General features: G+C 46.9%; 1 protein-coding gene across 2 annotated transcripts in view; it reads left to right on the top strand.

Annotated features, from left to right (window-relative positions):
* Nucleotides 1–10001: 10001 nt before the first annotated feature.
* homer2 (homer scaffold protein 2) overlaps nucleotides 10002–23775 on the top strand; it is a 42183-nt gene continuing 28409 nt past the window's right edge. Inside the window, exons 1-2 of one of the 2 annotated variants that reach the window (XM_084436742.1) lie at nucleotides 10002–10076; nucleotides 22823–22979. In XM_084436742.1, coding sequence (XP_084292868.1) covers nucleotides 10075–10076; nucleotides 22823–22979 — 159 coding nt within the window. In that variant the 5' untranslated portion in view covers nucleotides 10002–10074. Of the gene's footprint in view, nucleotides 10077–10616; nucleotides 10928–22822; nucleotides 22980–23775 lie in introns of those variants that run through there. The other variant, XM_084436741.1, reaches the window with a different exon arrangement.

Genomic DNA, 23775 nt, shown 5'->3' on the forward strand with positions numbered 1-23775 from the left:
TCAGCATGTGTTGAAGCCGTGCAATTAACTTAAGGTGGTAATTTCAAACTGTTAAGTTATTTATTTTGGGCGAAACCTATGACAATGACTTGACGACGCAGCATCAGAAACGCATAACTGCACATGGAGTGGTTTTCATGAACGGCAGACAGGCTGGATTACTATTGTGTTACCCTCAATTGCTGGTAGCAAAATGAAAATTTATTTATATATGAAAAGTTTGAGATTGCCACTTTAACCAAATGATCACAGTTAGACAAGTAGGCTTACCAATGATTAGATAGGCTCAGCAACTCTTTGTGCTTTCTCTTTCTCCCACTAGAGGGCACCAGAGAGGTATAGACACACCAGCCAGGCCCCCTCTACACACTACTGTAGCTTGTTTTCTAACAGTGCCCATACATTAATCAAAAACTATATATAGAAAAAGCAAGCAGTGTTCAATTCGAAGATAAAGCATTTAATGTTGGCATATCAGGTTCATCCCTGTGTCAATATGACGAACATCAAGGAAACACACATTTCACTAACTCAAAACATGCCCCGAGTCAGTTGACCCTTCCAAAGACACCGGTCAGCAATAGGCCTACTCCTTTTAGAGAAAAGTTATGTTTGATGACTGACTACATAACCTTCAATATTACAGCGAGAACCTCACTCCAAATGGGTTCTAGATGGACGCTGAGAGGGGTTCTGCAGAGGAATGATGAGTCAGCAGAACCTCTGACCGCCGGCTCCCCTCTCGGCCAGGAGAGGAACCGGAATATGAAGCGACACGCCTCGCTATGCAGACAGTATATGCTGTGTTCGGAATCGCTCCCTCGTTCCCTCACTCCCTATTGCCTATATGGGGTTCACCATGTAGTGAACTACCTAGGGAACGGAGAAAATGTAGGGTACATGCACTGTTCCCTGGAAATCGAGGTGAATTGTGGGTAATAAATAGTGGACTATATAGGGAACGAAAATTCCGGGGAGAATTCGGACACTACAAACAAAATGGCTGACGCCCTATATAGTGCACTATGTAGTGAATAGGGAGCGATTCCGAACACAGCTAGTGACACATATGGTGTTTGAGTGTTCAACGTGTTTGGTATTATTGCCCGTGGGTAGCACTGAAATGCACGTGCAGAGCTAAAACAAAAAGCATGGAAGAGATGCTTTCTCCCTAGCGCGAGCGTGCGTGCGTGCGCGTGTGTGTTGTGCGCGTGTGTGTGTGTTGTGCTCGTGCGTGTGCGCAGCAGTGGTAGGCACCGGGCAGAAGGATTGGTAGAAAAGGCTTTCTCCAGTTCTAACCGCCCACGTAGAACGAACCCCAGAGCCGGAGGGAAGGACGTTTCTCTGCTGTCAGCTCAACTCTGTGTGGGTTGAGCTGGTTATTTAAATGCAGCTGGACCAGATCACAGCGCTGAGCTGGACTCTGAGCACCTCTCCACCGGTGGCTTTCATTCCGACCATCTTCACGCCCGGGACAAACGTTAGAGACATGTCTTTGACAGCTTTCTCTCGCTATAATGTTCCGAACACTTCTCCCATCCAACGTTATTATATCATATGATGCACTGTTGTAAAACAAGACTCACATATGGATGGGCAGCTGCTTTTCCTTGTCATCGTCAAACACTTTCCCAGCGTTATCCCTCTGAGCAGCTGTTAGCAGCTCATGTGTGTGACGGCCTTCTGCTCATACAGTTAACCTGACAGATACTCAACCCATCCCTGTTAACCTTCCCCTATAGAGGCTTTTAATGAGCACAGGCCTGAAATGACTGGATTGATAACCACAGTAGAAAGGTACATTTTGTATGTGTGTGTGTGTGTGTGTGTGTGTGTGGTGGTAGTGGCCATTTTTGTCCTCCTGGTCAAGGTTTCAGTGTTTTAATGATGCAGACCTCAGGACCTGTGATAAATGAATCACCAAACCCTGAACATGTGCTCTTGTTCTCGGTGTGTGTGTGTGTTTGTGTGTATATATATATATATTTATATATATATATAAAGGGCACTGCACGTGTTTTACTTTAGTTTTGCAGACGACCTTCATTTCTTTTTTGCAGAAACTTTTCCAGCAAGTAATGTGACAGGCTAGGTTGAGTATTACCAGCCGGCCACCTCAGCTGAATGGTCTACAGCAGGACGAGCAGTGAGACTGTCACCAACCGAGGGTCACTAGACACACTGCCCCACACACACACAGCCAATATGCATATGTTGTTGTTGTTCTTCTTCTTCGTGCGGGTTAGGTGTTGTGTTCTCCTCTCCTCCCCAGGCTCGGGACCGAGGGGCTTTTACCACCCCGAGCCTGGGTGAGGGGGGTCACCCGGGCTATATATCCAGGCACACCTCCAGGAGCCATGTCACCGTTTCGTCATCCAAAACCGTCAGGCCACGCATTCCGTTGGGTGCCCGATATATCGGATAGTCCTGGATGACATGGTCTGAGGTTTGTTCCTCGGCGCCACACTCGCACGCCGCACAGGATCCCAGGATACCAAGAATAGACTAGAATAGATACAGTATGATCTACAAATCCACACTCATTCTGACATGATACGATGAACATGAATTATTCCAACAAGCAAACATTTGCGTTGACTGGGTATTATCCCCGATTTGATGTCCTCTAGGGTTTAGGCACCCGGCCAAAGGTGCTTTGATGAATATCCAGCGGTTTAACTGGATAGAGGATTCATTAAATTATGATATTTAGTGAATATGACCGATGGTTCATTGGTACAGTATTAAATGAATATTATCATCTAATGGATCCTCTATCCAGTTACACTGATGATTCTTCATCTTGGGTAATGTTATTAATCCACAGGTGTGATATGATTACCTGAGATTCTCTGATTGCATGCCTGATCATGCTTGGGGTGTTATACTATTATACTATGTTATACAATTTGGATTTCTGAATCCATTCCAGCGGGTGTGCATTTTCAAGAATATGAGAAAATAAAGTTTGTTTCCTAAACAAGTAGCATGCACATATTCTCACAGACCCTCTCTCTTTCTCTCTCTCTCTCTCCCTCTCTCTCTCTCCGTCTCTCCCTCCCTCCCTCTCTCTCTTCCTCCCTCTCTCTCTGTCTCTCTTCTTCTGTAATGTGGTCGAGGGTTCCAGGATGTCAGCGTGGAGATGGCAGCCGGGCCAGGTCCAAGCCCAAGGCTGAGCAGAGCTCGGCTGGGGAAGATATAAATAGCAAATAATAGACTGAACATCAGACATGAACACATCTCAACCCCCACACAGCCAACACACACACACACAGAACAGTGCACAGCCTGCGGAGTGGACAGCTTTGCCCTAATGCCTTCACACTCTCCATGGATGGTTCATTGATTGGACGGTATTATCCAAACCTTTTTTTTTTTATTTACTGTAACGTCCTTTAAAAGTTATTTTAGATAAGAATGTCTGTGAGTAACTATGTAGTTTATAATCAAAGCTGATCTTAATACGATTGTAAGGTTTGTTTTTAAATCTTTCAGTGGTGTGTGTGTGTCTGTGAGTGTGAGTGTGCGTGTGTGTGTGTGTCTGTTTGTGTGGGTGTGTGTGAGTGTGTGTCTGTGTGTGTGTGTGTGTGTGTGTGTGTGTGTGTGTGTGTGTGTGTGTGTGTGTGTGTGTGTGTGTGTGTGAGTGAGTGAGTGTGCATGTGTGTGTGTGTTTGTGTGGGTGTGTGTCTGTTTGTGTGAGTGTGCGTGTGTGTGTGTGAGAGTGTGCGTGTGTCTGTTTGTGTGGGTGCGTGTGTGTGTGTGTGGGTGTCTCATTAGTGTCCCTTGTGAAGTCATGGGGTTTTAATTGAACAGAGACAGGGAGAGAACACGAGCGCTCCTTGGCTCCCAGCACGTCGCACGCTACATCACCACGCTCCGCTGGCTGGCTGGCCCAGGCCACGCCCCCTAGCCCCCACGCCCCCCCGACACCAGATGTAGGTCGCCGAGCGCTGCAGGGATGGGTGCAGGGGTGTGTGTGTGTGAGAGAGAGAGAGAGAGAGATAGGGGGGAGATGGGTTTAATGGAGGGATGAGTGGAGTGCGTCCTGAAAGACATGGCCGCCAGCGCAGAGTCTCCACTGCTGTCACATTGCATCGTCACAAACACACCACATGAGTCCTGACAGGCCGGCACACCAGGACCAGGACATTCTCACTCACGTCTCTCTCCTCAGTCTCTCTCTCTCTTTATCTCTCTCTATCTTTCTCCCTCTTTCTCTCTCTTTCTCTCTCTCTTTCTCTCTTTCTCCCACTTTCTCTCTTTCTCTCTCTTTCTCTCTCTCTCTTTCTCTCTCTCTCTCTCTCTCTCTGCCTTTGTTCTCATGACTGTCCTTCCTTCCTAGAAACAGACTACTTTCCACGTTACATTCAATGAATTCAATCACTGGAAAGCAACTGAAATATCCAGTTGTAGCTACAATACTGTCCATCCAAAAGCAAAATGTCTGTTAAGTCTACAAAATATCTGTGTGACTTCACACTACATGTAGCGCAATACAATGATTACTAAGGTTTTGTGATCCTGCCCCAGGGTAAGAACCTGAACCTGCCCCAGGGTAAGAACCTGAACCTGCCCCAGGGTACGACTGACAAATAGGTCCCCTCTCCCAGCCATGGCTTGGAATGGTGTTGACTTCTCCGACGCTGAACACGATGCCAAATGTCTATTTTTGAGTGGCAAGACTTGGGCCGGACTGGTCAAAGACCTGATTGACTACTCCAAATGTAATACAGTCATCTCCTGTTACGTTTTTGTTTATGTATCTGCCCTTCCCTTTATCTCTGTCACTCTCCCTCTGGCAGTCTGTCTCTGGAGCACAATCTCTCTCTCTCTCTCTCTCTCTCTCCATCCATCCCTCCCTCCATCCCTCTGTGAGGATGCAGTAGTCTGAGGTTAGACTAATCTGAAGTGATTACAGCGATGACAGCCGCCATTCCCGCTGCGCGCCGGCATCAGAACAAGACGCCCTCCACCGCCGCGCCTCCTCCCGCCCCTGCCAAGCCGTCTCCCTGTCATCACAACTGATTGGTCCGTGGCTGAGGTCCACAGGAGCTGCTAACGATATCCTCCCCAGACCAAAGAGAGAGAGATAGATAGGGCCTCAGCAACACTGATCACTCAGCAGTTCCCCCGTTCACATCTTTGATTAGTGCCAGACCCTGTAGGCTCCCTCGAGATGGGCTTCCTCCATGATGATGCAGCCACGCCAACAGTCTTCTCTGAGTAACACCGTGTCCTAACTGCTTGCGACACGAGCAACAGAACGCGACATCGCATGCTTGCTGTCCTAACTGAAACCGTTCAATTTCCTGTTCTGTTACGTCATTTGTCTATATTCCCAACTGAAGACAGTTAGAGCTGGGATGTGCTGTGACTGACTGTTGTGTTCTTGACTGTACAAAGGACAATGTACATCTTTCAGCTTTCTTCTCATCACATCAGACCACAGAAAGTATTTCTGATTCATGGATGCATGTTGTTTTTTTGTCATATCTTTTTCCAAGCAGTTGTAGCCTACTGGCCATATGGTAAACCGCACTCTTCCAACCGCACTTAGTCAGAAGCAGATGTTCTAAAGCAGCTCCGTTGTTCTCTTAATTATCACAGTTGTTTGAACAGAATTTGATACAGTCCAGATTCAGTCAGGAATATTTAAATAGGGCTCGGGAGGTAGAGCGGCCGGCTACCCAGATAGCAAGCGGATGTGTTATGATTCTGGGCCATATATGGGCCGGAACTAAGCCACAAGGGCCAGATCTGGCCTGTATATGGCCCAGATCCGCTTGCTATCTGGGTAGGGATTGCAAGGTCCCCGGTTCGATCCCAGCTCCCAGAGATATTTTTTGTTGCTTCTTTTTGTAATTTCTCTTGTCATTTAATTTGATCTATTATGTATATTATCCATCTATTCTGCTGTACCTGTCCCACTGCTACTGTACCTTTTCCACTGCTGAAACCCCAAATGTCCCCCATGGGGATTATTAAAGTAGCCTACATCTTAACTTAACCCCAAAATCGCTCACGTGCGGCACGGTGGCGCAGTACCTAGTAGTACTGTCGCCTCACAGCAAGAAGGTCTCCGGTTCTTTCTGTGCGGAGTTTGCATGTTCTCCCCGTGTTCGCAAGGGTTTCACCCATAAAGAACCCAGTATGAAAAACATGCAGAAGAACAGATCGCTAACGCTGTCCGTCCCTGGTGAAGACGGACAGGACACTTGGATTGGCCCCCTGGCGCGGCTTGTACATGTGCTGTCGTCTGCTCCCGGCTGCCCTTGGGGGAAGGACGATGGGATGGGTGAAAGGCAGAGGGATATTTAATCGGCGACCTTAATGTGTGTGTGTGTGTGTGTGTGTGTGTGTGTGTGTGTCTACATAGTGTCACCGTCCATTGTATGCATGTGTTGGTGTCTGACGTACAATATGATGAATAAACCATGTTTGTTTTTTAAATAGTCCTGTAGACCTGGAATCAGATCTATAGATCGAATGCTAATCCTCTTCCCTGGACTACCCTGTGCCCTATCATCATCTCCTGGTCAGCTTTGATCCAAGACACAACACTCCTCTCCATACACACACTCACACAACATACAGACTCGCTGTTGTCACATACACAAACCCCATCTCTATGCCAATCATCACCCCATGAAGACCACACCAAGACAGTTCTTTCACTGTACATGCCTTTCCACATGATAGGGCAATATTTCAGCTTTATGTATTTACCAAGCATAATACAAAACTATGTACTATTGTTTTTAGTGCAAATATACACTGTATATACTGTAGTGTGTACATTGTATACACTACGTTTTGGCACTGTAATTTGTGACATAAATATACAGTAGCTTTATAGGCTACCAATTAACATATTTCACCATTAGTCATCATATGGAGTGAACCAGAGGTTAGACATACTGTTAGAATACAGGATCTCAGCGGTTATGTAAGTGTACATTCTAACAATGGTGTAGGCAGCTGTTCCTTTCATGTTCACATGCTGGTGGGCGGATTTTCGTGTGTGAACTGTGCTCAAAATACCACTGCAATTAGACTGGACCACACTCCATCTTGGCTCTGTGTGATGCAGTTGCAGTGAGTCACCGGTGGTAATTGGGATGAAGAGGGCTCCCTTAATTTGCATGAAGTAGTCTGGAGCTACCCTAAGAACAGTTGTGGGCCTGTGGTGCAAATTGACTCATGTTTTGATGTGTATTACTGTACATCTTCAGTCCTATTACCCTTGTTAGTCCGAGAGTTGAGTCTCAACCTCGGCCCTCTCAACATCACCCTCATTGGGCTCATCTCTGAGGGGTATGAGTCCGAGATCTTAAGCACCCACCGTATTTTAGATTGCTATTCTTGCACTTTGCCTTCAGCACGAGATTATGCTCTTAGTCACTTGTTTTAGAAGGAAGATGCACTTGTGAATTCTGGCAAGTAGTAGGCTAGTACATTGGCTTTTCCTACGTTAAATGCAATTATTGTCAGGATAAAAGCTTCTGCTAAATGACTAATGTAATGCAATGCCTACAAATGGTAGATTGACCATCTGTTGTCCTGGTGCAGCCAACATAACCTGGAGCACAACGCTCTAACGACAGTAGAGATGGTTGTGGACTTCAGGAAGACTGCGGCCTGTCGTTCAAAGGGTTTGTGTCTGGGGTGGGATGAGTCGGCCACAATCTCTCTTACCCGCTTCAGGGCCCTGGGGACGATCGGGATGGCCGGTTGCAGCCAATCACAGGGCACCTACTGTATGGCACCACGTCACATTTTCTCCACTGGAGGGGCATCAAGGAAACTTTACATTTCCACGCATGTAAGTCTCATGCAGTGCTATATAGCACAGCATCCCATGTTCTCTACTGAAGAGGGCACCCTTGGGACACGGCCATGTAGTGACAGTACAGATGGCACTTTATCACTGCACCATTTATCATTGGAAGGGCCCCATAGGGAATGTCAATTTAAGACCATTGGAAGGGCCCCCATGGGGAATGTCAGGTTTAGACCATTGGGAGGGCACTGATAGGGCACAGCAGCACATTGTATTCACTAACAGAGCCCTCATTAAGACGTTATTGAATTTCCTTGCTGTTTTCCCAGATGAAGGGCAGCCAATAGGGCACGTCCTCTCGTTTTCACCACTCAACGTTTTTGAACCGTGATGGGCCTAGATAATCTGTCTGGCACTTTATACCTTCCTTCTTTCAGTGAAATAGAAATGAGTCATTTTTATTTTCATTTATTTTTTTCAGAATGTTCCAGATTCAAATAAACACAGTTCATTGCTTACATGAAGTAAGATTGTGACATCTTAAGAAAATAGACTACAAAGGCTGACGAACTGCCTTTTATCTCATGTAGTGATTCAGATTCAACATCATATTCAGTCCTGCTGAATACATCACTGATGAGAAAACAGAAATAAACAAAAAATCTGTCAGTCTTAGAGAATTCACAAGCATGTATAAAACATTTACAGATGAACCTCTAATAATTGACCTGAATTAGCTCTATGTCCACCCATACAAATGTACATGGAATTTAATTGGTTGCAGAGTTCACTGATTCTTGCCTAATTCTGACTTTAAATGTGTAACAACCTCTTCATACATTTCCCATTGGCATTAATGTATGACATACAATTTAGCCTCATGCTAGTATTGAGGCAACTAAGCATCAAAAGGCCAACGTTTTGTGGGACTACACAGAACAGCAGCTTTGTGAATCTTGTACATGTACTACAACACCTGCCGCAGTCAAATCTCAGTGGAGTTCAGTAGCGATCATATTGTGGTCTCTGGTTGTAGGAGCTGTATGCCTGGTTGTGGCCATGAGAGCCTGGAGGATGCCCACTGCCTGGGCCACCGCGCCGGTCCCGGTCCTGCTGCCCGCGAGGCTCACGGTCCCGGTCCCTGTCCTGCTGCCCGCGAGGCTCACGGTCCCGGTCCCTGTCCCCTCCCCATCCACGGTCCCGGTCCCTGTCCCCTCCACGGTCCCTGTCCCCTCCCCAACCCCTGCCTCTGTGTCCACGTTGGTCCTGATACCTGACAGAGGGGGAGAACAGAACAGAACGTTTAACATCATCAGACACAGCTTGGATGAGAAGGCCAGTCGACTGAGTGTGATAGCATGCCTAAGACATGGCTGGAAAATATCGAAGGCATATGAATGTGATGGGAACGATTTAGTTTGCTGTGTGGCTTGCTGACGGGGGGGCCTACCTGTTGTCTCTGCCTCTGTTCCCCCCCCGCCCCCTCCAGTCCTCCACCATGGGAGGGGGGTCGGGAGGGCGGCTCAGGTACGCCTGGTACTCCTGGTCCTCGGTGGTAAACCGCTGGGCAAACATCTCCTCGTAGTTTGGCATAACGTTGACACTACTGTCCGAAGTATCTGCCATTCTACAAAGAATATACAATCGTTAGTTCAATTAACCTTGATAGCAGACTAGCTAGCCAACGTTGATGAGCAAGACAATACATTAAACTAAACGTGTAGGTGGCTAGCTAGCTCGCAGCTGGCTAACGCTCAGTGGAAAGACCAAAGAAACGGAGCTAGCAAGGTCTAGGTAGTTAAACAACGTTAGTCGGACTTGCATGATTATAACAAAATTGACATTCCAGTTCAATAGCGGTTATAATGAACACACTCTTTAGCAACAATCTCGCAACGCTACCTGAAAATATTGAAGCAGCACCGCACCAATGTTGACTGTTGCGTTACAAGGAAACAGTTCCCCCAGAATACTCTAGATAGTTGAAAATGGTTCCGGCCGCGCTAGCGCCTCAATCATGCTTGATTGTTTTTCCTAATCGGCGTGGACCAGTCCAGAGCACCGTCGGACTAAATTGTCGAAATCTCGGCCAAATTAAGTTCAAACAATTGCAGAGCGTATGTAGCTCCTTTTTCTTTTTCTAACAGTAGGCTACTCACTTATGCAGTTAGGCTACTAGGAAAAGTGACCCAGGTGATAGTGACACAGGTTGGGGGGGGCCTACTGCTCCGTGACTCCCCATTCTAGTTTTGGGTGAAAGGTGCTGTGTGTACGCTTCCTCTTCGTAAAACAACATGTAAGTCCTTTCTATGGCGTCTTTGCAAATCATTTTTACATCAAAGTCAACAATCCACGTCTCAGCACGAGTTTGCAGTGCAGTTTTCTTTTTCTGGAAAACGCAGTAGGCTATTTATCTTGTCCTGTGTCAAATATATTTAGCCCACCCTACATTTTGCTTTCAGAAAATGCCGTGTATTTCTCTTGTTCTGTTCAACATAATTACAGTCATTTAGCAGACGCATTTATCCAAAGCGGTTTACAGCTGCACTAATTGCATTTAGAAGTCAGCTCGCCAGAAGTCACAAGTGGATCTCCTTTCCAAACAAGCGGCTACATTTTGCTGTCACTGGGGAGATATCCCAGCCAGAATGTAAAAGAGTGTGGGAGATTGAAGCTGAGAGCAGGTGGAAGCCGCTCCGTGTCGCTGCTGCTGTTCTCAAGCCTCATGTAACCCAATCCACCGGTGTGAGAGAGAGAGCGCAACTCCAGCTCAGATAGGGAAATGCGAAGCGCACACAGGAGCCTAACTTAATTTCTAGCACGGCGGGGGGTTTTTCTTTTGCGGTGGCGAAAGGAAGACTGTCGGTGGAGTGGGATTGCATTCTCGTCATCTAAACAAACTTATTGAAATGGCAGGAGACTCTCCGATCAGAGTGAAAGCTTGACAACCCTGTGAATCGAGTTCATGAAGAAGTGATCATATTTCAGTACTCGCTTAGACTATATTCGCCCGAAGCCGATGGCCAGGAATGGACTCGTCGAACCCATAGGCTAATTTCAACAGTGGATTTTTTTTAACAGTGCTCTAAAATCTATTTAATTTTTGTTAGAAACTGAGGGGGTGCTCCAAAAGTCCGTGGCAATGGGGTAAGTAGGCTAATGCTATGAGGCGCTTGCCCTTTAGTGATCTTATGACAGGTGCTCTATCAGAAATATAGCCTAGTTATTAGCTTTAAGCTCTTTCCACAAACAGCCTACTTATTGTGATCTATTTGGGGATTTGTTAATTGAATAGACTAAACGCTGGTCGTTTTTGTCTTGTGTTTTGTCATGGGAATGGTCCACTTGTGAGAAATGCGCGCTGAGCTTTAGTTGATATGGGGAGTCTGCAAACCCTAAAGCGACATCCTTATCCTTATCTTCAAAATGTGCATGGACGTCTCAATTATGAGCAAATGTTTGCCACAAGTTGCAAAACAGTTTGTAGATAAGGCTTTAAAGAATTATTCTTCACAGCCTAGTATAGCCGGCCATTATGGAAAAAAGTAGGTTGTCTTATCAATGTAGCCTACTGTATTTTCTTCAGTTCGTTGCATGATAATCAGCAGGGGAGCAATGATTTTGTAGTCGTGAGTTAACGAAATACAATATTTGAACAATTAAGCAAGTTATATAATGATAAATCAGAAGAAATAAACGAGGCGAGGTAAGATGTGTAGGCTAATCTACAGCCTAGGCACCAGGCAGGTGGAATCCTCCCGTTCCCCGGGAGCGGTGGGAATGTAGGTACCAAAGTCAACAGCCCACGCATGAGCGCGCCCGTGCCGAGCAAACAAGAGTGTTGCCCACGGGTATGGATTAGTCTCGTCCTACATCTGCATAACAGACAGATATATACTGGTATATCCTGACCAGTATGCAACTCTGACTGGTTATTGATTTGATGTCAGCCTTCCTTCCAGCGCTGATGGACAGTGATAATGGTGATAGTAGAAAACTATTTATATATGATGTTATTGATAATTTGACTCATTTAGCAGCAACAGTTCACTGTGACTGTACACCGTACATTACATGTGACGAATAAAGGGAATCTTGAATTTACGCATACTTATTATATGTGCACACGCATTGGTAAACATTAAAGCATTTGTATATAGCCTAGAATGCAATTACTTATTAATGGCAGGATGAAATAAGAAGAACACGGTCCTTTTGTTTCCTTGAGCAGCATGCAGAGTCTTGGCATGCAGGGAAACCAGTTGGAGGAAGGACTGCCTCTCTAGCTACAGCACTAACTCACCTAACAGGTTGGAGCTGTACTGTAGACTTACACAACACTAACTGAAACCCAGATTCCCTTCCAAGGCTATAGGGTCATATGGGACTCCGTTATAGATTGAGGGTATAGGGTCATACCCAGGACTCCCTTATAGACTGAGGGTATAGGGTCATACCCAGGACTCCCTTATAGACTGAGGGTATAGGGTCATACCCAGGACTCCCTTATAGATTGAGGGTATAGGGTCATACCCAGGACAACGTTATAGATTGAGGGAATAGGGTCATACCCAGGACTCCCGTATAGACTTGAGTGTATACGGTCATACACAGGACTCTGTTATAGACTGAGGGTATATAGGTAGGTAGGTAGATAGACAGATAGATAGAAAATAATCTTTATAATAATACTTTAATAATCTCCAATGGGTAAATTCCCTTGTTGTAGCACATTAACAACCTGAAATGCACAATAAAAACACTAAAAAGATATCTCACAAGGACATTCAAAGGCACAATCAACTAACACTATCAAAATCTAAAAAGTGCAGTAGAATACAATAAAACCACAATCTAAAATGTCAGTTCAATCTAAAATGTCAGTCTAGTGTCATATAAGCATAGCATCCCACCAGTCAAAAGTGTAATGTGTAATGGCGTCTGGTAGGAAGGACCTTTGGAGGTGTTCAGTGGAGCACCGTGGCTCTGAAGGTGCTCCTCTGCCTGACCAGAGTGTCATGGACAGGGTGAGAGACATTGTCCATGATTGCCTTCAGTCTGGCCAGCATCTTTCTTTCGGCAGTTACTGTCACTGAGTCCAGGCTGACCCCCAGAACAGAGCTGCCCTCCTGAGTCCAGGCTGACCCCCAGAACATTTCATTCATTTTCAATTTTAATTGGAAGGGACCATGTGCAATTAAAACATAAATGTAAAAACATTTGATGCATCGCACCAGAGTTAGCCTTAGGCGAACAGAGCTGCCCTCCTGAGTCCAGGCTGACCCCCAGAACAGAGCCCGCCCTCCTGAGTCCAGGCTGACCCCCAGAACAGAGCCCGCCCTCCTGAGTCCAGGCTGACCCCCAGAACAGAGCCCGCCCTCCTGAGTCCAGGCTGACCCCCAGAACAGAGCCCGCCCTCCTGAGTCCAGGCTGACCCCCAGAACAGAGCCCGCCCTCCTGATCAGTTCGTCCAGCCTGTTAGCGTCCACTGCTTTGATGCCGCTGCCCCAGCACACGACAGCGAAGAAGATGGCGTTCACTACTACAGACTGGTAGAACATGTTGAGCATGGTTCTATATACATCAAAGGACCTGAGCCTCCTCAAAAAACAGTCGACTCTGTCCTCAGTATTTCCTGCCCATTCCAGCCTGTTGTCCAGATGCACCCCTAAGTACTTGTATGACTGGACCATCTCGACATCCACCCCCCCGAATGGAGACAGATGGTTCAGCCGACCCCCTTCTCCCAAAGTCCACCACCACTTCCCTGGGTTTTCCCACGTTGAGCTGTAGCTGGTTCTGCCCACACCACCCAACACATTTCTCCACCAGGCCTCTGTGTTCCTCCTCCTCTCCTCTTCTTACATATCCGACATTAGCAGAGTCGTCCGAGTACCTCTGCAGGCGGCATGTCTCTGAGTAGTAAATGAAGTCCGAGGTGTCGAGTGTGAACAGGAAGGGACCCAGGACAGTCCCTTGGGGGACTCCAGTGTTGCAGACCACTCTATCCAACACACAGTCCTGACGTCTCACATTGTGATCTGCCCGTCAAGTAGTCTGTGGTCCAATTCATCAGGGGGGTGTCCACCTGCATTGACCGTAGCTTGTCTTCCAGGACTGGGGGCTGTATGGTGGTAAAGGCATAGGGTCACACCCAGGGACACTTTTATAGACTGAGGGTATAGGGTCACACCCAGGGACACCCTTTATAGACTGAGGGTATAGGGTCACACCCAGGGACACCCTTTATAGACTGAGGGTATAGGGTCACATTCAGGGACACCCTTTATAGACTGAGGGTATAGGGTCACACCCAGGGACACCCTTTATAGACTGAGGGTATAGGGTCACACCCAGGGACACCCTTTATAGACTGAGGGTATAGGGTCACATTCAGGGACACCCTTTATAGACTGAGGGTATAGGGTCACACCCAGGGACACCTTTATAGACTGAGGGTATAGGGTCACACCCAGGGACACCCTTTATAGACTGAGGGTATAGGGTCACACCCAGGGACACCCTTTATAGATTGAGGGTATAGGGTCACACCCAGGGACACCCTTTATAGACTGAGGGTATAGGGTCACATTCAGGGACACCCTTTATAGACTGAGGGTATAGGGTCACACCCAGGGACACCCTTTATAGACTGAGGGTATAGGGTCACACCCAGGGACACCCTTTATAGACTGAGGGTATAGGGTCACATTCAGGGACACCCTTTATAGACTGAGGGTATAGGATCACACCCAGGGACACTCTCCTTCCATCTTGTCAATTTCCTAATTCAGCATTCCCACTGAATATTTATATAATTAAGCAAATAAGCAATGTCAGTCATTCACAGTAATGATTGTGATCAGCTGGCATTGATAAGAGGACAGATGAGAGTGGAGGTTGATTATCGGTAGTGCTTTTCCAGAACTCCAAGGCGTGCTGCTGATTGCAGTTCTATAGTAGATTAACTATGTTCTCTTGCTCTTTGTTTTTCCCTTTCTCTCATTGGAGCATCTCCTCTGCTCTCCCTCTGGGCATCTGCATTGACTGTCACATAGTGACACAGTCTTGCTAATTAGCAGGACAACCTCTTGACCTTGACCCCTGAGAAAGGTCAGCAGTGGTCCACTGTCGTTGTGACTTATTTCTCTCATTGGAGCATCTCCTCTGCTCTCCCTCTGGGTCGGCTGCAGGTCGTTCATTGACTGTCGCATATTGACACAGTCTTGCTAATTAGCAGGACAACCTCTTGACCTTGACCCCTGAGAAAGGTCAGCAGTGGCCCACTGTCGTTGTCACTTGGCAAATATAAAACTGAAGGCTGTGAAGGAAGAGATTTGGAAGCTTTGAGGAAAGGGATGGGGGGGGTTCTGCAGCTCTGGCATCCTTCAGACTGAAGCTCTGATGGGGGGTTCTGCAGCTCTGGCATCCTTCAGACTGCAGCTCTGATTCCTTAAAGGCCCCAGCAGCCCGAGGGAGGGTCAATTAGACCACAACAATCAGCAGACAGAGGGAGGGAGAGAGAGAGAGAGACACACACACACACACACACACAGAGAGCGAGAGAGCACTGTATTTAAAGTGAGCCCTGCTGAGGGGGCTGGTCGTAACACAGGGATTGATGGTAATCTCCTGCCCAAAGAGTGACAGTCAAGGGCTTGCAGCCATTGATTAGGCCCGTGCCACATGTGACGTGGAGCCGGTTCGCTTGGCTGCCCTGCGGAGAGTTCTAGGTACAGTAGGAGTGGAATCGGACGGCTAAGATCAGCGTGTCTTCTCTCTCGTCTGTCTCTGCCTGTCATTGGGAGGAGGTGGGCGGGAGGAGGCTGGAGTTTCGGAGCCGGTTGGATCAGTGGTACTTAAAAGACGGTTAAATGAAAGGGGATAGACTAACAGGGATTGAGCATCTTCTCACCAGATGGTCGAGGGCTATAGAGGCCATCTGTGCTGTGATGGAGAGGTCCTCCCTTCCCCTGTCTTCTCCTCCCATTATGGAGAACGCAGCATTCACAAATGCATGTGTGCATTCTTTGAAATTGTCCGGAAAGCAATGCAGTGTCCGCTCTGCTGTCCAGATCCCTTTGGAGAGAATCACGCGGCTCCGGCTAGAACATTTCTGAGCGCTCTTTGATGTTCTGTCCTCTTGAGTATGCTGCGGCCATGCTGGATGAAATCCCTTTGACCGCCTGACATCATTAGTAGAGCAGCCTGTTGGATTAAATCCTGATGGCTTTAGACCTGTCCCACAGGGGTCTCCACTCCTCTCTCCTCTCCTCTGCTCCTCTCAACCACTCTCTCCTCTGCTCTCCTGTCATCTCCTCTCCTCTCTCCTCTCCTGTTTCCTCTAGTCTCCTGTCGTCTCCTCTCCCCTCCTCTGCTCTGCTCTCCTCTACCTAGGGCTGTAACGATTATTACATAATCGTCAAACCGCAATTATTTTTTCTGACCGCGATTGTTTTTTGTAACCGTGGTTATGAAAAAAATATTTTTTTATTTATTTTTTATAAAATACAAATATGTTGCAGAGTTAATATGGTAGCAACCCTAGTTCAATGGAATTCTTCAACTTGTTGGCACTTGTCCTATACGTTCATAGCAAATAATGACAAGAGACACTGTATTAAAGAAGTAAAGAAGCACTGATGCATTGTCCACTTCATGTGCTATTTGTATACTCCAAATTTTCTTAATTTAAAATTTTCAATGCTTTTTTTTATTGAGGAGGATATATGTTCTATGTAAATGTTAACATTCATGATATTAAAGAGGCGGGGTTTTAAACCACATGTTTACTTCATAGGCTGAGTACCTGTGTTATTAGGCTAAAAGTGAGTCAGAACCCGGAACCCACCCTCACTCACTCACTCACTCACTCACTCCCTCTGTGTCTGTCTGTCTTTCTCTTTCTCTATCTCTCTCTCAAACACACACACTCTCACTCAAATCATGCGGACATGAGCATCAGTGCAAGGGCCGGCCCGTGGCATAGGCGAAGTAGGCGGCCGCCTAGGGTGCCAGATCGGCAAGGGGCCCTAGTGGTGTGATGCGAGCCCCCCCCCCGGTCAACAACTCTGACAATTATTGTAATAATCGCAATAATTCTTCTGACAATTAATCGTCAAGCAAAATTCAAAATCGTTACAGCCCTACCTCTACCACTCTCTCCTCTGCTCTCCAGTGTCCTCTCATCTCCTCTAGTCTCCTGTCGTCTCCTCTCCTCTCCTGTTTCCTCTCTCCTGTCGTCTCCTCTCCCCTCCTCTGCTCTGCTCTCCTCAACCACTCTCTTATCTCCTCTCTCCTCTCATCTCCTCTAGTCTCCTGTCATCTCCTCTCCTCTCTCCTCTCATGTCCTCTAGTCTCCTGTCATCTCCTCTCCTCTCTCCTCTCATGTCCCCTAGTCTCCTGTCATCTCCTCTCCTGTCTCCTCTCCTCTCTCCTTTAGTCTCCGGTCGTCTCCTCTCCTCTCTCCTCCCTTCTCCTCTGCCTTCCTGCCTCCTCTCCTCTCCTGTGTAAACTGTAGACAGGCTTCTTCACAGCCGGCCATACAGGTGGAGTCATAGAGGTCCTCATCTCTGTGCTACTGATGATGATCAGTCTTAATGACCGGAGTAATGAGCATTCGTCTAACGAATTAAAATGTGATGCTTTGTTTGTTCACAGATGAATGCTTGCTTGTCTGTGTTAGAACTAATATGTTGTGTCATTTTGACTGTGTCAGTTCTGCCAAATAATCCACTTAGTGACCCAGATTCATGGATTGCTCATACCTCTGTTCCTCTTGCTGGCAGATTTAGGATAAAATATCCTGTTGTTAATTGGCACATGGAGAAGGATTGGAGAAGTACCGATTGGCTGTCACTTTGTGTCAGTAGAGCAACAGCAGACACAGAACAGCTCTCCTTCTGCTTCATAAGTAGCCTCTCTCATCTTCTCAAAGAAAATGCTCAGTGTTTGCCGAATTCTGGTTCAGATGATAAGGTTCTCTCTGTTGCCATCTTGTTTCTTGCTTAGACTGAGACTGAAACTGGTCCACGTTTCTGTTGTTATAGCTTTGTCCTGGTGTGTGCGAGCGTGTGTGTGTGTGTGTGTGTGTGTGTGTGTGTGTGAGTGTGTGTATGTGTGTGTGTGTGTGTGTGTGTGTGTGTGTGTGTGTGTGTGTGTGTGTGTGTGCATGCACGCGTATTGTCACACTGGCTCAGGAGCAGGTACAACAGCATTCATACCATGTAAGGAATCTGAGGAATGTTCCGGAACAAACATCCCAGGCAGCCATCAGTGTTGTTCTCTAGCCTATCTGTCCTGAGGGGATTTATGGCCATAGCTGTTGGTACATTGAACTGTCCAAAGCTTGACTATTATGATTTGTAACTACTCATTCATTTACAGCAGACAGGCAATGCTCACAATAGGTGGAGCTTGACGCATAAATTTGATGAATTGTTGTGAGGCCGGATGGGGAAATATCTCTGGAAGATCTAGAGTGGTTTTGTGATGATTCAACTGGAATCTGGACTGGGTTGTTTTCTCACGTCACTGCTGAGGGAACGGAAAGGTTCTCACCAATGAATGCAGGGTGGAGGGGAAAATCAATTTATGAATCGTGATTCTATTCTCCACAATTGGCAATCGATTCATAAATTCCCATAAATATCTAAAAAATCTTTCAAAATAAATATTTTTTTTTTTTTTATCTAAAAATGCCAACATTCCAACACTTCCTGAAAGCTGAGAAAGTGCACTTTCTAGTAATATAGGGAAAATCCAATTGGGAATGTTGGCACTGTACTTTCAGGGTTAAAAGGATGACTGTCGTATGGAAAACACTAGAAAGTCTGGTAGGGGCAAGACACCCCTGTCCGACACAAAAAAGTGTCGACAGTGACGTCATTTCTGTCTGTCGCCACTTTAAAAAGTGTCGTAGCCTACGACGAAGTATAAATTGTCCTTAACATTTAGACTGAATTGCCATTTTGTTTCGCTTTGGCGTGCGATCCAGGGGCTGAAGCCAGGCTAGCAGGGGGAGGGGTTGACAGGCTTGAGAGAGTAGTAACTAGTCAGACTTAATCCAACATTACATGGCTGCCTGCTTCTTAGTGCTCCAAGGTAGCCTGATAGCATGTCACATTAACATCAGGGGCTCAGGAGTGAGTAGTGCTTTACTGAACACACAGAACATGATGCACACTCACTGAACCATCTCTGTTGATGTTCGGGTGTATTGGAATTTTTATTTCTGATTAATTGATGATCTGAAAGAAAAATAGCTTGTCATCAACGAAAAGGTCCTGTGGTGGCAGCTGATTATTTTAGGTTTTGCCGGCGTCTCCTGCCTGGAATTGTCTGTTTGTGTCTCAGTATCTATCTGTCTGTCTGTCTGTCTGTCTGTCTGTCTGTCTGTCTGTCTGTCTGTCTGTCTGTCTGTCTGTCTGTCTGTCTGTCTGTCTGTCTGTCTCTGTCTGTCTGTCTGTCTTTCCTTCTTGTTTGTCTGTCTGTGTGTGTGTGTGTGTGTGTGTGGACTGACTGAGACCTGGTTCCCAGGAGGAGAACCCGCCCACTCACCTGTAAATGATTGAAGTGCAGCAGCAGATGGGAGGGAGGGAGGGAGAGGGGGGGGGGGAGGGGGCTGAGAACTTGTTGGCAGAGAGCGATGGCGGAGATGTCCTCGAAAAACCCACGAAGATCAAAGATGGATCTACAGTCGTGAGCCCGGAGAGTGGTACAGTAGAAAGAGTTAGTTAGGCGCGAGACTTTGAATAATTTATTATCAAGGGAAACGGCAGTCTAAGCATTGTGTTCTCCCTCTGTTTCAGATCCAGTAAATATACAATGTTATTGTCTGCAGAGAAGAGATCGCTTTTATATTGCGTGTTTGTGCACGTGCGCACGCACGTGTGCACGTGCGAGGCAGGGACCTTTCTGCTCCTTTTCCTGCCAGTGTGTCCACAGTCCAGCTTGCTCCAGGTCAAAGGGCAAAGGTCATTCCCTGTGAAGGTGTGTGTGGCCTGGTCTCTGTGTGTAGAACAGCGACTGATCTGAGTAAAGGGTATTATTCCCAAAGCAGATTGGGATTGAGATTAGGATTATCGGGGACAGTGACTTTATTAGCATGGGTTTAATTTCTTTGAGAGCGTAATCCCCCCCCCCTGACTAGGACTATTAGCCCAGTGGCCGATAGCCGTTTGCCTGCCTCGTCGCTTTAGGTAGTTGTGACTGGCATGTCAGGATGGAGTCAGAATACTCTGAAGTAAAATCCAGGATGTTCCACAAGAAGTAGGACTAGATGAATAGTGTGTCTGAATAATGTCCCCTGTGTTTTGATGCCTGCAGAGATTGGAATGAAGGAGGGAGATGTGGGAGAGAGAGAGGGAGAGAGAGAGGAAGAGAGAGGGGGAGAGAGAGGGGGAGAGAGAGGGATTTTCTGAGCCCCACTTCTACCACAGCTCTCAACTCCTGTTATCTAAACCCGACAGCGCTGTTGACACAGATCTAGAGTGCGAAAAAGAAGGAGAGTTGGTGTGTGTGTGTGTGCGCGTGTGTGTTCAAAAGTGTGTGTGTGTATGTGTGTTCTTGGTTCTGACTGGTTGTACAGTCATGCAGAGCAATAGCGTTTCCACACTAATTTGTCAGACAGATCATGAAAGTTTAAAACCCACTCTAATTCTGCTCTTTCATCCACTTTATCCAAGCTCCGAACTGCCGCTATGACTCAGTAACGCAACGCTGCTTACAGTAGCTAGTAGGGATGCACGATATATCCACAATCATATCGGTATCGGCCGAATGTGCAAAACAGGCCCAATGTGAACAGCCGATAATTATTTCTGTCTGGCTGCTGTTGTGTGTGTTGTTTTTGAGAGGTAACAATATGGTAAATCTATGATTAATCGGCTTTTCCAAATGTTTTGAAAATGGTGACAGTGTTTCCATGTGTTTTTCCGTATGTATACCATTTGATTGTCATAGAAACTTGTTTTTATACAGATCATATTGACATCTGTCGGATCAGATCATATCGGTTATTGACCATAATAGCAATGTTAATCTGTTATCGGTATCGGCCAAAATGTTAATATCGGTGCATCCCTAGTAGCTTGGACGCAGATCAAAGAGATATGACACTGTTATTTTGTGGGCGAAAATTTGTTTCCTCTGGCATTAAACTGGCGTAGGACTGAACCGTGTTACTATATACCCCCCTCACAGGATGTACGCCACTAGAGTAGGGCTGAACCGTGTTACTATATACCCCCCTCACAGGATATACGCCACTAGAGTAGGGCTGAACCGTGCTACTATATACCCCCCTCACAGGGTATACGCCACTAGCGTAGGGTTGAACCGTGCTGCTATATACCCCCCTCACAGGATATACGCCACTAGCGTAGGACTTAACCATGCTACTATATACCCTCCTCACAGGGTATACGCCACTAGCGTAGGGTTGAACCGTGCTGCTATATACCCCCCTCACAGGATATACGTCACTAGAGTAGGGCTCAACCGTGTTACTATATACCCCCTCACAGGATATACGCCACTAGAGTAGGGCTGAACCGTGTTACTATATACCCCCCTCACAGGATATACGCCACTAGCGTAGGACTTAACCATGCTACTATATACCCCCCTCACAGGATATACGCCACTAGAGTAGGGCTGAACCGTGCTGCTATATACCTACCCCCCTCACAGGATATACGTCGGTAGAGGCCACGCAGTACGAGAACAATGGCAGAATCAGCAGGTCTGGGCTCAGGCTGCCATCACTGGGTTTGCGTTCGCTGAGAGCAGGTGTGGAGTCTGTGGGGAGATGAGAGCAATTTTCACACACACACATACACATACGCAGACACACACACACACTCACACATACCAAGTTATTTCTGTTGGCAGGAGAAGGAGGACACAGTCTATTATCACCCCACCCGAGGCGAAGCTTGTAGACGCCACTGATGACTTTGGCGCCTCCTCAAACACTAAACAACATAAGAATACATAACATTCAACAATCACATTTGATAACATTCTCTCAGCATCTTTGTGCGGTTGAGTAAGTGGATGAAGGTTGCCACCACGCCATTCCCTCTGATTCGCATCACTGCTGAAGTGATTAGTTAAAATCAGAACCTACAGTAAGGTGGATTGGTCTAAGTATCAGTTGGAGATGATGTCAATGAGGGAGTTGCTCTGCTACTACAGGCTAGTAAAGTCTTCGTCTTTAATCCACAAATGGTAATTATGGGATATTAGCGTCTGTCCTTCACAGTTTTTGTGCTCTTTTTCCTAATACTGTATTTACAGTCCTTGGCCTTCATCCGATACTACACTGTGGTCTCTCCACGGTGGTCTCTCCACCAGGTGACAGTGGCCTTGACAGGTGACATCTAGATAGACGTGGAGATAAACACGCATCACACACATTGGGGACAGGTGCCTGGTGCTGTTGATGGTGTAACAGCTGAGCAGCGGAACAGTGATATTTATATGTCGTGTGTGTGTTTGTGTGCGCGTGTGTGTGTGTTTGTGTGCGTGCGTGTGTGTGTATACAAACATATCTGGCCACCTGAGACGGTCTGCTGTGTGTGCACGTGTGTGTGTGTGTGTGTGTGTGTGTGTGTGTGTGTGTGTCTGTCTGTCTGTGTGTGTGTGTGTCTCTCTGTGTGTGTGTGTGTGTGTGTGTGTGTGTCTAGTCACCTGAGAGGTGTACTACAGTTGTCTGAGTGGCTGTGTGTTGTTGGCGTTGAGGACAAGAGGTGGTGATGTGTTAATAGATAGTGGTTGCCAAGAGGGATTAGGGTTAGTGTTACATTAACACCTGCCACTAACAGAGGACCTACGCCGAACACAGGACAACACAGGAATAGGCAGGACGTGATAGACGGCCGATATGAGAACCGGAGTGTTTACGGCAGCAACAGTTGTTAGTGCCGAAGCTTGTTTATCGATGGGATGTACAGTATAATGGGATTGTTCTGGTCTCTTCTCCGTCATCCCTCTCTCCTCTCCTCCCGGTGCTCATCCCTCTCTTCCTCCGTCTCCCAGGGAACAACCGATCTTCACCACCAGGGCACATGTCTTCCAGATCGACCCGACCACCAAGAAGAACTGGGTTCCTGCCAGCAAGCAGGCCGTCACCGTGTCGTACTTCTACGACAGCACGCGCAACAGCTACCGCATCATCAGCGTGGATGGATCCAAGGTCTGTGTGTGTGTGTGTGTGTGTGTGTGCGTGCATATGAGTATGTTTCAAACACTCAGTGTGTGTGTGTGTGTGTGTGGGCACATGAGTATGTTTCAAACACTCAGTGTGTGTGTGTGTGTGTGTGCGCGCATGTATCTCTGTGTCTGTGTGTGGAAGAGTGGAAGTTATGAGTTTGATCGTGATGAAGAATAGTTTGACTTTCTCTTTCTCATTACTCATGACCTTCCCATTGGTAAACAGCCTCTTGTTGTGGTGCTGTCCATCTTATCTAGTCACGTAGGCCTGGTGGTGTTAAAGTCGCACCCTAATTTCCCCTCCGGGGGATTATTAACATTCTATCTTATCTTATCTCTGGAAGAATGCCCTGGCGGAGCCATGCTGGGAGGGGGACTCTTAGGGGAGCTATAAAGAGCAACCCCAGAAGCCCCCCTCCCTCTGACATATGTCCAGCCCCCTAACACACACACACCCGCATGCACACACACACACACACACACGCACGCACACACGAACGCACAGACACACGCACGTACACGCACGCACGCGCACGCACACACATGCATACGCATACACACACACACACATACACACACACACACACATTGAGTGTTTGAAACATACTCATGTGCCCACACACACACAAACACACACACACACATTATGACACGGCCTACCTTTGCCCTATATTAAGATCTGGTCAGCGTTCACTCCCATTGCCTGGAGACCCATAGCCTAATGGAGAGATTAGATTAAACATGTCCTGGTAGATACCATAGCTAGTGTGTGGTTGTGT

This window comes from Borostomias antarcticus, assembly GCF_949987555.1.
Source record: "Borostomias antarcticus genome assembly, chromosome: 4".
Classification (NCBI taxonomy): Eukaryota; Metazoa; Chordata; class Actinopteri; order Stomiiformes; family Stomiidae; genus Borostomias; species Borostomias antarcticus.